At 55.9% G+C, this 15,402-nt stretch overlaps 1 protein-coding gene across 1 annotated transcript; it reads right to left on the bottom strand.

Moving 5' to 3' along the window:
• Positions 1-740: 740 nt before the first annotated feature.
• On the bottom strand, positions 741-2,778 carry LOC137674638 (noggin-2-like). Its single transcript, XM_068420162.1, has one exon. The coding sequence runs from the start codon at positions 2,184-2,186 to the stop codon at positions 1,536-1,538; it is 651 nt and encodes a 216-aa protein (XP_068276263.1). The 5' UTR covers positions 2,187-2,778; the 3' UTR covers positions 741-1,535.
• Between the last annotated feature and the right edge of the window lie 12,624 nt (positions 2,779-15,402).

The raw sequence follows: 15,402 nt of genomic DNA on the forward strand, positions 1-15,402 counted from the left end.
CACCCGGCTGCGCCGCAGGGGAGAGATGCCAGCCCCGGGGCTCCGTCATGGCAGCAGGGCTGGGCACAGGGCTCGTTTCCATCCTTCCCTCCTGTGCTAGCGGCGGCAGCCGGGTAAAACACATTTGTTCTGACACACACGGGGCTGCCGAGCTGTGCCGGGCGCTTCGATGGCCGGGGCGGTAACCTCGACCGCTTCCTCTGCCAGCAGGAGAGCCGAATCCAAGAGCCACGGAGCACGCGGGAGCCCGGCACGGGCGACACGAAGCAGGAATCTCCCAAGGACTTCAGATGACACCTCCTGTCCAGGACATCGCAGCTCTTTTACGCGTTACGAGCCATTTCTCTCTCTCTCTCTTTTTTTCTCCCCCACAGGTTATATACGCAAAGAAAACCCCAAGCAGGATCCCAGAGAGGCGTGAACCGGTGGAGCTCTACCAACCTTCGTGGCATCTTGCGATTTACACCAGCGTGGCCCAGCCAAAGCCCTTTACTCATCACCTGCTCCAAGCAAGAATTCGCGTCTCCGCTGGTCTCCCAGGGAGCTGGGGTGCAGCAGGGGGTTTTTCTTCAAAGATAGAGTTTATTGCTAAAAATGTTTTTGATCAGTGATAGCTCATATTTACATTGATATGTTTTTAAAGGAATATTCAAGTAAACATTTCCAATAGTTTCTGGCATAATCTCTAGCTTTTTTTTTTTCCTATACACAAACGTTAAAAATAAATAAACTGTACACAGAAAATTTCCTTTAACATCTCTACATGACTATATGTATTCCCACACAACAAAACGATTCCACTCTTTCATAGATTTGTACTTTTCTTTAAAATTTCCTCCTTAATTATTCGTTATACACTTAAAAAAAAAAAACCTAGAGAGCTTGGCAAATTAGTTCAAACATCAGTGACAAGGTCTGAAGAAGACAAAAAAAAATACAGCACAGAGAAACAACCATCTTCGGGGATGCTGCCGTTCTTTTTTTTTTTTAACCCTCCTCCCCTTTTCCTTTTGATAAAATCATCTCTACAGGGAATTTCTGCCCTTTCCTTCAGCAGGGAAATGCTCAGGTTCTGTGGGGACAGGTTTAAAATGTGGTCCTATGTCTTTAAAATAATAATAATAACAATAATAATTATAATAATAATAAAAAAACAGCTGCGATTTCCCCCCTTTCCTTTAAAATCTCTCTATTTACACGGCTGGTAATTTTTTTAGATTTTTTTTTTTTTTTTAGTTTTTTATTTTCCTTTTGTTAGAAGGCTATATAAGTATAAAAATAGACATCTGATTGTAGTGCTTTACTGTGCCTTTGGCCTGCCCTGCAGTTCCTGGGTTCGCTTTTCCCCTTTCAAATAAAATAACATTAAAATAAGTCCAAAAAAAAAAAAAAAATTAAACCCCCCGGTTCCTCCTCCCTCGCCCGCCGCACTGGAGGAGGGTTGGGAAAAAAACTCAACAACTCCCCCCCACACCAAAACCAAAAACCAACCCCATCCAAACGCCGCGAGAAGGCAGTGCGAGGGGCCGGGGGGGCTAGCAGGAGCACTTGCACTCGGAGATGAGCGGGTACTGCACGGGGATCCAGGTGCAGTACTTCTGGCTGGACCAGCCCTGGCAGTGCCACCGCAGGAAGGTCTTGGTGACCGACTTGACGGGCTTGCAGAACATGCCCTCGGGCAGCGAGCAGGACTTCTCGGCGAAGCAGTTGCCTTCCTTGATGTAACGGGGCCAGAAGCGGACGCCCAGGTCCTTCCAGGTGTAGAGGACGGGGCAGTAGGTGTACGCCCAGAGCCACTGCAGCACCTTCCGCCGCGCCTTCTTGCCCACCTTGAGGCGCGGCCCCTGGGCCGGCCCCAGCTCCAGCCGCCGCAGCTCGGCGGGCAGCGCCGCCCGCCCCCGCCCCGCCGCCGCCGCCGCCGCCTCCTCGGCGCCCGAGGCGTTGGCCGGTCCCGGCACGGCCACGGCCATGAAACCGGGGTCGAAATGGCTGCCTAGCTTCTTCCTCAGAGTCCTCTCGTCCAGGTCCTGCTCCTTAGGGTCGTACTCGGGATCCGGGTGCTCCACGATGTCTTTAACGGGCAGGTTGTCGCTGGGCGAGGGTCGCAGGCGCAGGAAGGGCTGCCCGCCCCCCGGCCGCAGCAGCCCCAGGCAGGAGCAGAGCAGGAGCGCCCGGATCGCCGTCATGCTCCGGGCGGGCCCCCGCCGGCCCCGGCTCGGCGCTGGCTTCCCCCGCGGGGCTGGCGCTGCGGGCTGGGCTCCTAGCGCTGCCCGGCGGCGCCTGCCAGCTCCCGGGGACTCATAAATAGGCAGAGACAAAAGTCCGGCGAGGCCCGTTACTTTAAATAGCTCGGCCGGGGTTGTGTGACAGACGCATCTGAAGCTCGCTCCGCTCCCGCGGCCGCTGGCTCCCCGGGGCTCCCCGCCGGGCCGGCTCCAGCCGCGGCCGAGAGCGCCGGGGGGTCCGTGCCTCCCCCGCGGGCGGCGGCGGGGCAGGGCAGGGCACGGCGGCGGCCGAGCCTTCCTCCTTCTCCTCCTCCTCCTCCTCCGCCGCCGCTCTCGCTCGCTCCCCCCCCAAAATTCACAGCGGACTCGTCTCCATCGCCATGGTGACAGCTGGGCCGAGCCCCACGACAGCTTGTCTAGACGGTGTGACAGGGTTTGGCGTGAGACCGGAGCCCGAGAATAAAACCCTCCTTTATAGCCGGGCGAGCCGGGCGAGGGGGCGGGGAGGAGGGTCACGGCGGCGCGGCCCGCTCGGGCGGCCCCTGCGCGGGCACCGCCGGGGCGCGGGGCTCAGGCGGCGGCGGGCGGCGCCGGCAGCGCCCGCGGCCCGGCCGGGCTCCTCCTCATGGCGAGCGGCTGGGGCGGCCCGCGGCCCCCCGGGGCATCCTCGGCGGAGCGGGGGGGGGGGGTGGTGTGCTGGTCCCCGGTACCGGCGCGGTCCTTGGCGGCGCCCACCGCTCCGCGCGGCTCCTCGGCGGGGACGGGCTCGGCCGCCGCTCAGCAACCCCGGCGACCCATGCTGCTGCCGCTGCTGCTGTCGCCGCCGCCGCTGCTCCGGGGGCCCGGTCGGCCCCGCCGCGCTCAGCGCATCCAGCCGCGGCTCCGCGCCTCGCCCGCTCCGCGCCCTGCGCTGCCGGTTGGGCTCGGCGCGGTGCAGCCCAGCTCAGCCCGGCTCGGCTCGGCTCGGTTCAGCGCAGTCCGGTGCAGGTCGGTGCAGTCCGGCCCGGCCGCGCCGCGCAGCTCCCCCGCTCCGCGCCCGCCGCCCGCCCGCCGCGCACTGCCGCGCCGCCGCCCGCCGCCCAACTTAAATACGCGCCCGGCGCGGGGCCGCCCCGCCCCCGCTGTCACTTTCGCCGAGCTGAGTGACAGCCGCGGCCGCCGCCGGGTCCCGCCGCCGCCACCGGGAGCAGCCAGCGCCGCCCCGCGCCTCCCACCTGCCGGCCCCGGGGCGAGCGGGGGTCGCAGGGCGCTGGCCCGGGCGCGGGTGCTCAGGGCCGCTCAGGGAGAGGCGCCGGGGCCATCACCCGGCAGCGGGCACGGTGCTGGGTTCACAGCCTTGGCCCCCAAGCCCTTGCCTGCCCTCGGCAGCCTCTGTCTGCACCAGCCCGCGGTGGCCCGGGCACCGGCACAGAGCTCCTGGCTAGCTGAGCCCTCGCTCTGCCTCTGCTTTCCCCAGCCACTCTGCTCCCCATGTCTGCTTCTCCACGAGAGCCCACGCCACTTTCAAAGCCCTCTTCCAGCTCCACGCAGAGCTAAAAGATGAGTAGGGCACCATGTCCCCAGAGCCCCTCCTGGGCAGGACCCCTGGGGCAGCACACCAGAGTCTAACCACCAGATGCACTCCAGCATCAACATCTCAGCACCCTCTGCAAGGGAAGCTACAACCTTCCAGCGGCATCACTCTCACTCGAGTGAAAGTGTCCCTGCATCCCTCAGTACAACGTGATGTGACAGCAAGCCGGGTTAAATCAGTGGCTCTTTCTTCACCCCCTTCTCAGCAGTGTGGGGCTAAATCTCTTGACGGAGAGCTGGACCCACAACCTTTGAGGTTCGGAGGGTGGGAGCCTGGTGTGTGTCAACCCAGCGAAAACCCAGACTCTTCTCACCTCCTTTACCTCCACATTGCTCGGCGCTGAGCTCACACTTGAGCCATGTCCAGAAATTGGACACACAGCTGGTTCCTCCAGGCTGACAGTGTGTAAGAACATTCCTGCCCATGCCAGTCACCCTCCCAAAGGCATGAGATAACCAGTTACCCACCGGGGCCAAGGCAGGGCACGGAGGGAATGAGGCAGATCGCGGGGCCGATTTGTCACCGTGATGTGCTCATGGCCCACCAAGCGAAGCGAAGGGCTGCAACGCCAGGCCAAACAGGAGTGCCTCACGTGCGGAGCTGGCTTCACTCAGCAAACCAAGGAACGGAGCATTTCCCCAAGGTTTCTGTCTCTTTGTCATCCCAGAAATGCCAAATGTTGGGTTCAGACAGGAAAAGAAAACAAACCCCCTCAAAATGGAGAGGTCAGAGATCCAGCCCTGAGTCTGCATGAAGTCAGAGCATCTCCTGGACTTCAGGGAGACCCAGCTGCCGTGCTCAGGAGCTGGTCAGAGCGCGTCCTGGTCATTTACAGCGTGCAGGACTAAAGCACACCGTTTGAATGTGTCCGGCCTTTCTTCCTTTGCTGTGTATTTCTGCTGTCGTGATCCCGGCTTGGTTTGCTGAGCTGGGGGCTTTTCTTCACTCCTTTGGCTCACACACACTCTGCAATTAGAGTCATGAACCAATACTGTTCCCCAGCTCTTTTTTCATCAGCTCTTGAAGCAATTTGCAGAAGAGATGCGTATCGTTATCCCTCAGTACTGAGTATTATCATTAAAACATTCTCATTACCAGTTTCCTGACCCCAATACACGTGCGATGCTCGAGCCGAGGTCGGCCTCGATGCGCAGGCAGATGTGCCCCCTGCCTTCGCTCGCTGCTGGGTGGGAAAACACGGGTGTCTCCGCGGTGACAGAATTAAAGCAAATACAGTAACGAGAAGCAGCTCAGGGCAGAGACACCCAAGAGTCAGGAACGGGGCAATTACTCAGCGAGATGTACTGCTGTTGGCACCGCTGCCTTAGTAAATCCCGGTGAGGGGATTAACATCTGACTGTAATTGTAATAATAAAATCCGACATGTATACAGCATTTTTCATCCTGAAGGATCCCAAAGCACTCAAGTAACTTAATTCCTTCAGCTCTCTCCTGGATTTTATAAACACGCTTCTTAATCATCCCGCGCGAGGCGAAGATGGCTTTGCTCTGGGCTCGCTCACGTCACTTCGACAAGTCCCCCGTGGGAGAGGAGAGGCTCTCCAGGGTGGGCTGGAGAAGGCTTCCCCTTTTGGAGGCAAGATCCTTGGGAAACGGTGCTTGGCACATCCCAGGGGCAGCGAGGGGAAGGCACCAAGGTCTGCGGGGGGCTTGGAAGACCCTCCCAGCCTTTCTAGTGGGCAGCCCGCGGTGGGCTAACTGCCGTGCTCTTATGCTAGCCGGCGTGAAGCGTTTCATTTCGGCGTTCTTCTGAACACTTCAAGGGGCGGGGGGAATAAAGACAAGCCCCATGGGCAGGAAATTTAAGTCTTAATTCTACCCACGGGGTCCAACAGCCAAAGGCTCCTTCTCCAGCCCCTTCCCATTCTCTTCTCTTCGGGACCAGAGGCACTGGGGCAAAATCCTATTTATGGCTGCGTGCGTGGACTAAGCGGCTGAGCAGTGCTGTGCATTCATATACCTTCCCTCTTACTGCTCTCCACGGGCACACAGCCCAACTCACAATCTAGCCCTTAATTAAAGGATTTAAAGTTGGAAAGGGTACATATCACATACAGAAAAGCCTTATCAAAATAATTCCACGTAAGAAGAAAGACATGATGTTAAAGGCACCTTCTGAAGGCTAAAATAGTTGCAAACTGCTGCTTTTTGCTTCTTTCCCTTATCTGGCATCCTTTTGCCTTCTAAAGAAGAGCTGAAAAATTTTGTGACAAAAGAAAAAGGGCATTTTCTATTTCACATTTGAAACTTAGGCGGTGCCTACTCTGTTTTCACTGGAAGGCTCCACCAGCAAGTAAATTCCTAGTAGCAGCAAAACATCAGTGATACTGTCTTAGCAACACAGTTATTCAACTGACAAAGTTCTTTATCTTTTAGCTTGTTTCAGGCGGCACTAATTTAACTCAAAGCCAGGGGTAAAGATGCAGACCAAAATTATCTTCCTTACAAAGTCATTCCTATTCCTTCAGCTGTATGCACGAAAGCTTCAAATCCACGCCTTAAACCATGAGAAAGCCTCCTGCCCAATCCAGGAGAGCAGGAATCCCATGCTTGGGACCCTAAAAAGTGGATGAGAGGGGAGAGGAGAGGAAAGGAGAGGAGAGGAAAGGAGAGGAGAGGAGAAAGAAGAGAAGAGAAGAGAAGAGAAGAGAAGAGGAGAAGAAGAGAAAACCCCACTCCCAGCTAAACATCCTTTGTCTTTTTTGGGGTTTTCTGTTGCTTTCTATTTGCTTGTTTAAGTTTTCCAGGCTCACTTTATGCTTGAGAAATAATGCTGATGGGCTGGCATGGCAAGTATGGGGAAAGGCTTGGGTCTGACAAGACAAAAGCCCCAATTTTCACTTAAGGAATCAAAAAAAAAAAGGACTAAATGACAGTGCACCAGGTTTTCATTAGAGATATGTTTATTTTCCAGTAGAAATACATTACCCTGCTCTCGTCAGTGTGTCTAAAGGAGCGGTTCCCAAAGTATGCCATGGCAAGTGGTTGGCAGGGGTCCACGGAGCAGCCTCCCGCAGCAGCTCGCCGGTTCCCTGAGCTCTGCTGCAAGCAGGAGGAATTCAGAGGGGAGAGGGGCCAGCGTGCCCCAAAACCTGGGGAAGGCAAGAGAGAGAGCAGAGGCCACACAGCCGCCCGGGGCTGGCTGTGACTTGGCAGCACCTCTGTGCAGTGGAGCTCAGGGGCAGGACTCGGATGTCTCTAGCTGGCCAGATTCCTCTGGGGCAAAAATGTCACCTTAAGGGGCAAATGCATGGGACATGGGGACACACAGGCACAAACGGTGTTTCTCAGTTTAATGATCGACCTACTAAAGTTTAATGTCTTTAAGCAGTTCAGTAGTCCTGATATTAATGAAGTTATTCACCAGCTCACAGGTTTCTCTTCCCATCCCATCAGGAATGGGGTGGGCAGAAATGTGGCCCCAGCCACCTTCTGCTTTAGGGGCTTAAATCCATGCAGGTCTGGTACCTGCCCTGTTCACCCCCAGCTCCCTCCTCTGCAGCCACGAGCCACCAGCCCCGACAAACCCCCCTCGGCTGCCCACTCCTGCCCTTCCCCAGCGGGGCCATGGAGGAGCATCTGGCAAAGGTCTCCTCCGAGAAGCTGAGCTAACAGTGGCCTGGTGGAACCTCATAGCCATGCTCCTGGGAGCTCAGCACCTCCCCAGCACTTACCCTGCACCAAGTTCAGATGTGCCAAAGAGCTGATGGGAAAGAAAAAACAACCCTGAAGCTCCAGGGAGGGGATTACTTGTGCTTCAGGAATACATTTTCTCTATACCAAGTAGGGTGTTTTTGCTATTCTGAGCTTCCTGGCATCCTTTTTTGTCCTTATCATGAGGTATTTTTCTGCTTTTCAAGCTCCTCATGACTTTCTTCCTCTCGGCACCGTGGTGTTGTGCCCCATCCCTCTCTGCCTCACCCATTTATGATCCAAACTGATTTCCTGCCATACGCCTGGCCCCGTGTCTCCCTGTTTTCTGTGCAGCTGAACCTTACAGTCCCCATCAGCTGCCTGGAGCCCATCCTTCGATGTTTGCACTGTGGATGCCCACGCTGTGTGCTGGCTGCAGCACCTTCGTCTCCCGTAGCCGATACCACCTCACTCCAGTCCCCCATTTCCCTGCTGTCCCTGAGAGCCCAGCGATTGCTCTACCGGTTCCAGTTAGGAGCCTGCCCAAATCCTGGCACATTTCCAGTAGTGCCAGATGTCCTAAATGCTTCAGAAAAACCTACCCTATTGCCATTACATGTGAAGACGTCCAAGGGGGGTTCTCCTCCCTCTTCCCTTACAGCCTTGGGGTGATTACAGCCAATTTGCTGTGGCCTATAGCTCAGACAACTGGGACAGGTGATGCCCAGGGCAGTGGAGAAGGCTGCACTGAGCAAAAGGTTTGGTTGGTCTCAATCCATTCATGGTGACTATAACACTTGCCACCTGATGGACCGTATTGACAGGCAACCAGCGATAGGACAAGAGGACACAGCCTCAAGCTTCACCAGGGGAGGTTCAGGTTGGACATTAGGAAGCATTTCTTCTCAGCAAGGGTCATTAGCCATTGGAAGGGGCTGCCCAGGGAGGTGGTGGAGTCACCATCTCTGGAGGGGTTTAAGAAAAGCCTGGACATGGCACTTAGTGCCCTGGTCTAGTTGCCATGGTGGTGTCAGGGCAATGGTTGGACTCGATGATCCCAGAGGGCTCTTCCAACCTGATTGATTCTGTGATTCTGTGGCTAGGCTGGTGTCCTCTGCACAGCTCCTTCTGGGCAGGTGTTGGCATTGCAGGAAGGCAGAAGGAGGGTTGTTTCACTGCAGCCATCAGCAGTTTTGTTGTCATTCACCCTGTAAATATTCACATGCGTCAGTTGTCGTGGCCCAGCGCTCACGGGCAGGAGATCTCACCAGGGAATTTGCAGAAGGAACGTCCCCAGTGGAACAGTTTGATCTTCCTGACCTCCAACCAGCCCGAAGCATCCACTGCGCAGCCCGGGGGCTTGGCAGAACCCGGGATGTCAGGATGGAGTCCTCGAAAACTCTCCAAGGCGAGCTCTTCTCTCCCAGGGGACCCGGAGGAACGCTCCTCAGCAGAGAGACCAGGAATGATCCCTGGACAGCCGCCAACGTTAGAAAACAACAACATGGAGCTCTGAGATTTCTACCCGCTTGGCATACATCTGTCACCACATGTGTTGACACAGAGCAATGCTGCCACGTCACATTGTACGTGGCAGTCACTGTCAACACTAGTCCAAGGCAAAGAGAACTGCTCAGGGCAGCTATTTTTTGAAAATGTCCCAAATATAAAGGGCTAGAGCGTGCCTTGGGGACATGGCCCATCACTCAGGGTGGCCACGCTGGGGAGCAGCTCTGAGCCACTCTCCAGGGAGAACACGTTGCTGCCAGTGTAAACCAAACCCAAATGACCAGCCCCAGGCCAACCTGGAGACACAAGACTTCGCCAAATTTGCCACCCCTTCCTTTCTGCTCTGACAAGCCCTGCCTTTCACTCTGTGCCACCCTGAAATGCAGGGACACCCGTCAGCGGCGATGGGAACTCTTGCCACGCAGATGAAGAGGACGAGCCGCAGCCCTGCACGATGCACCCAGCCTTTGCCCAGCACAGCTACGAGGAATCTCCTCCAACTGCAGCCAGACCAAAGATCCATCGACAGCCCATCCCCTGCCCACTCCCCATGCGTCTCTTCTTGCAAATATCCATCCCCCAGCAAACGCTGCTGGAGGACACAGCTCTTTTCTTTTGCTGCCTCTTCCAGCCTGCCCCAAGCGCTGGCTCAAGCTCTCCTTACTGCAGGGGCCTGGCAGGTTGGGTCCCAGCAGTCCCAGCCTGCCCTCGGGCCCCCTCCCCAAGCCAACGTGCTCCAGGCTCTTGCCTGGGTGCAAGCCCATGTCCTGCTGTGGTGAGCTTGAGGTCAAAGGGAGCACCACAGGGATGACGTTCCCAGGGACACCAACTTGTGGCTGTCACTGATGTGTGGTGGAGGGACCCAAGGGAACTCCAGCTGAGGTGGCAGCCCCCCAGGGCTCGGCGCTGGCTGCCAACCCCCCTGGGACACGCAGGGAATACTCGAGCAGTTCAGTCACCCACAGCCAGCTCCACAGAGGTTGAATTGCTGCTGCGCCAGCTAATGTACTGCTACCCCGGGACACCTCCATGCTGAGGTTTCAAGGGACCTGGGGGACCTACCACACTGCGTCTGCAGCCCAGCTCTTCCCCCCAGCCTGGCACCCCAAGCACACACCATCCCCCCTTGGCAAAGGGACTGTGTCCTGGGAGCTGCACTGAAGGCAAATGTGCATGGACAATTTTTTTTAATCTTCCTGTTGTTGAATCTTCGAGGATTTTTTATCTTCTTTGATTTTTTTTCTTGAAGGGTTGCCCCAGCAGGTGACCTCAGGAAGCAGAGACTTGCTCCCATAACCATGCTGTGATGCTGCCGTGCCCGTGGGACTCTCTTGCCCGCTGACACAGCGGGTGGCTTGTGGCCCTCTCTCCAGCACACTGTGGCATCTTGGAGCACCTTCCTCCATGCTCACGTGCCTGCACAGCCTTTGCTGAGTCTTTCTCAGACAGCCACTCTGACCTGCTTGCCAGCTTTGAGGAGCTACATCACAGAGAGTCCCCCAAGAAGAAGCGTCTCTTCCTGCTAGCACTGCCCACCCCTAGCAGGGCATGGGCACCAGAGGAGAGCAGGGCTAGGAGGGTCAGACAGCTTAAATCACCAGGAGCTGGGGAACCTCGGTGTCTTTGAGGAGCTGCGCCCCATTGCCCACTGAGCCAAGGTCCATGGAGGCCAGAGCAATCCTAGGAGTGTGCGTGTAAGGTTTAATACTGCCAAAGCCTGGTACTTCTGTACAACAAGGGGCAAGGGTCAGTCAGAGAGAAGGTCCATGGGTTTGCTTCCTCCTGTTTCATGTAGCTCCAGGAGGGACATTTCTCACTGCAGTGACATGGGTCCCTGCCCAAGAGAAGCTAATGGGAGGCAGTGGGAGGCATGGGCTGACACGGGACAGAAAATGGGATCCTGTGTTGGCACATGACCCTGAGGAAGACACCTTTCCTGGCGAACTCTCCCACCCACCTCCCCCTCCAATCCGTACCTCCTGCCCCACTATGCGAGCAGAGCCGGCTCTGCACCGGCTGCAGGAGGGACAAGTTCGTTTTGTCCTTAAATCCCAGGGAACCCAGTGGCTGGGCTGAGCTTAACCCCTGAGAATGATTAGCACCGAGCTGCCTCGTGCTGTTGGTGGAGCCTGTCCCAAAGCCAGGAGGGGCAGAGCAGGGGTGCTGGTATCCAGGTGATTCTCCTCATGGAAGAGATTTCTTTTCACCCTGGAACACTTCACGCATGGTCTAACGGGAGACGCCGGTGCTGGCTCAGCGCATCCTCTGTGGCTCGGTGCTGGAGGTGGCACCAGCTCCGAGCTGCAGCTTCTCAACCAAGCACACGCAGCCGGCTGCTTCCTGCCTCCTGTTTTCTCCCACAGCCTCATTACCGGGCAGCCGAGAAACTTGCTGCTGCAGATGCTTCACCTGGCATTTCTCACTCCCGTCTGCAAATTCAATTTATTTCAGCCACGGAAGACAAGGTTGTATGTTTGACAAAGATCTTTCTAACACAAGACACGGCATCCCAGCTTTCCCAAGTGCAGGCTGGAAACCCTGCTACCTGGTTTGAAACCTGCGGGAACTACAGCTTCCCAGCTTCCCGTAGGCTTTGGTCAACTCCCTGAGGGAGTTTATATTGCACCCATGCAGCCTTCGCCCAGCTGTGTTCTGCCAGTGTATTTGTTTTCTCTTGATTCAGTTCCAGTTTTACTTGTCCCTAAGATGCTGTGGAGATGTAGGGAGATAAACATGGGGCTGGGTGACTCAGGAACCCCCCCGGGGAGGCAGCAGGCAGAGCCAGGGGGTGGGTGCGAAATCCTCCCTAAATTCCTGTTTGAAAAAGCCTGTCTGTGAGTAATAATTCAACGTAATAACGTCATCTCTGACCAGTTGTAGCTCTCCCTTCAGACCCTGAGGAGTGTGAAGCCCACAAGGAAGGCAGCTGTTGTGGAGTGGAGGGCACGAGCATCCCGAAGCCCGTCGAGGGCATGCCGGAGCAGGCAGAGGAGGGCTTGCAGGAGCAGCAGTACATCCCAGTGCCTACAAAGTGCTCCTCATCCAAAGACCTCTCCAGACCTGGGGGACTTGGAGGGGAGCTCCAGCTCTGCATTCAGGACCTGTTCACATGGCTGTGGCGTGGTCAGGATTCGGCCCTTGCTGGGGCTTGAGCTGTGCCTCCTGCGCTGCAGCCTGGGCTGGGCTTCACCACCCTCCCCTGGGACGTACAACACGGTTCACAGGGGCGAGAACCTGAGAAGGCGTTTGCATTTCACCCAGATTTTCCCGGTTAATCGGGACCCTTCAGTCTAGTCACTTGCTTATTTTTTTAAAGCAATGAAAGAGATTTCCCAAATCCAGCCAGCTCTAAGATTACACACAGGCAGAGACACCATCAGTCTCTGTCAGTCATTCCCTCCGGCCGGAAAGTTAGCGGCAAAGGAGTTCAAACGCACGAGCGGCGGAGCCAAGCCTGGCTCCTGCTCACCCTCCTGTCCCGTGCAGCCCTTCGTGGGTGCAAGGAGCTGCTGCTCCGAGCTGGGGCATTTTGCTCCCACTCACCCCTTGCAAATGCTTGCAAAAGATGCTGCACAACTAGGGTTTGCATCCAAAAGCTTGTGGGTCTTTTATCAGCCCTGGAGGGGACCACAAAGGGAATGAGAGAAACGCTTTTGGTACAGCTGACACTTTGACGTGGCCTTTGTCCTGATGGACGTTTCAGAGGGCAGCAACAAAGAAGAATCGGAGGGAAGGAATAACACCGAGCTGGGGAGAGCCGTGAAATGTCTGCTCCAATGCGAGGATGGGCTCCAATGCCCTCTGTGCGCTATGGGTTCCACCAGGAGAAACAGTGATTTCTCCATCAAAAACTGGTAAAGAAACCAAAAGCCTTGGATCATCAACCTCAGAGCCCTCCAAACCATTTTTGGGCCCCTCGCTACAAGAAAGACCTTGAGGTGCTGGAGTGAGTCCAGAGAAGGGCAACGGAGCTGGTCAAGGGTCTGGAGCACAAGTGTGATGAGGAGTGGCTGAGGGACCTGGGGGTGTTTAGCCTGGAGAAAAGGAGGCTGAGGGGAGACCTTCTCGCTCTCTACAACTGCCTGAAAGGAGGGTGTAGCGAGGTGGGGGTCGGTCTCTTCTCCCAGGTAACAAGTGACAGGACGAGAGGAAACGGCCTCAAGTTGCGCCAGGGGAGGTTTAGATTGGAGATCAGGGACAATTTCTTCATGGAAAGGGCTGTCAAGCGTTGGAACAGGTTGCCCAGGGCAGTGGTGGAGTCCCCATCCCTGGTGGGATTTAAAAGCCGTGTAGATGTGGTGCTGAGGGCCATGGGTTAGTGGTGGGCTTGGCAGTGCTGGGTTAACGGTTGGGGTCAATGATCTTAAAGGTCTTTTCCAACCACAACAATTCTGGGATTCTATGGTTCTATGATTATATGAACCCGGGGTCTCATTTGGTGACAGATGCCAGCAGGCAGAGAGGACACGGCCTGCCTGTGCAGTGGCCAGAGGAGGAAGCCCCAGCACCCTGCCCGTTCCTGCCAGCGCTCCTCAGCAGGCAGGGCTTCCTCCGCACCCTATCTTTCATCGAGCAGCAGAGGTGACTATGCAGCCGGCTGCTGCAGGATGGCTTGGGGGCCAGGACACATGCCACAGGAGAGGGGACACAAGCACCAGTTGCAAGAGGCTGGGGGTGCACTGGGGAGGGACAACTGCACCTGCACCCTCATAACTGGGCTTTCCCTTGGCATCTGCACAGGGCACCCAGCTCCGCAGAATGGGGCAGAAACACCCACAGGAATTATTTCATTTCTTGATGTCTGAATGAAAGCTTTCCAGACTTTTCTTTTTCTCTAGAGGAAACTGTTTGCTTAATTTAACCTAAATTCAGGACAAGTCTTGATCGCTCTGAATCTGCATTTGACAAAAAAAAAGCAAGAAACTATTAATTTTAAAAATTTCATTCAGTGCTGTTCAGACCTTCCTGCTCCATCACCTGGCTGCCTGCGGGGAATGAGCGATTTGGAGAGTGAAGATGAGGAAGGGGTACGAGGGGGGTGACCACTTACAGCACGTTGCATCCGGGGGCTTGCGCCAACAGGGCGGGGGTCTGCAGGCAGGGTAGTGCGGACAGAGAGGACGTGAGGTCCTTGCTGGAGAAGAGTGAGGAAGGCAGCACTTGCTGCACAAGAGCATCCTGCCCTTCCCTCCATGCTGATGTGAAGCCCAGACCTGAAGCTGCTCCAGGTCGCAGCAGGGGGTAGGCAGTTTTTGTCCAGTGAACGAGTGATTTATTGACCTTCTGCGCCAAAGGACATTCCTCATTATTCAAGTCAACTTGAATTACCCAAGTCAACTTACAGTCGTGCTTCTCAGTGCCTTCAGACATCCACAGTCCTTGTCCCATCACCTCCTGGTCACCACCGGGGCTCCTGCTGTGTTCTTGCACTCTTGGCTCCTGCACAGAGCCAGAAGCAATAACGGCGCAAAGAAAAGACAACATAAACCTGACTCTTGCACCTGTGCCAGGAGGCATGTAGCACTGACTGGGACCTGGCTGGAGACCGGCCGTGCTGGAGCCTCGCTGGAGCCAGGCTTTGTGGACGCGCTCAATGGGATAATCTACTAAAATCAAGTATGTTATCCTGTAGCTCATCACCTTGTTTTGGAACTCTTTAGCTTGGCTGGAAAGATTTGGACACTGGTTATTCCAGCAGTACTTTTCCTATGTTGACACACCCCTGTCACTCACAGGAGATTAAGATTAGATACACTAGGGAGCAATGTTAAAGAGGAGCATCTACATCAGTGTTAATCAACCCCTGAGGGTCCCCATTGCTGCACTCTTCAAGGCAGCCCCACTCTGGGGCAACACAGCAGGAGATGCTCCAGGATTTGCCTGCTACAGCTCTGCTCCGCTCTGGTGCAGGCTCCAGCACCTCTGCAGCCCTTCTGCTTCTCTTCTTGTGACCCTGCTTTGCTTCATGCCCTCACTCCGATGTCATATACCCACCAACTCCTTGCCCCAAGCTTCATGCCTCCAACCAGTGACATGAGCTGCCCGAGGAACCCCACTGCCCGCAGTTCCCCTGAGGTCACTCTCCTTGGCCCCGTACGGGTCTCCCAGATCCTCTCCCCGCTGTAGCATGCTGGTGAGGAGCATCACCCAGCCCAGCCCCTCCATCCCTGCTGGGCACCGGCATCCTGCTCGCCTTAAACTCCCTGTGCTTTCCACCAAGGTCAGCCCTGGCTGCGTGCCTCCAAGGACTCCTCCAGCTAAAAGGACACCAGTCACGGGAGTCCCAGCATTTCGCTGACTAATTTCCACTGGAATCAGGAAGCTGAGGTCACAGGGAGAAGTTATGAATGAAACGAGCCGGCCCTGGGTTCCACGCAGACCAAAGGCATTACTATCCTACGCGACGTGTAATTAAATTGTGGACCTCATCACCACAGGATG

The sequence above is a fragment of the Nyctibius grandis genome, chromosome 30 (assembly GCF_013368605.1).
Source record: "Nyctibius grandis isolate bNycGra1 chromosome 30, bNycGra1.pri, whole genome shotgun sequence".
NCBI classification, from domain to species: Eukaryota; Metazoa; Chordata; class Aves; order Nyctibiiformes; family Nyctibiidae; genus Nyctibius; species Nyctibius grandis.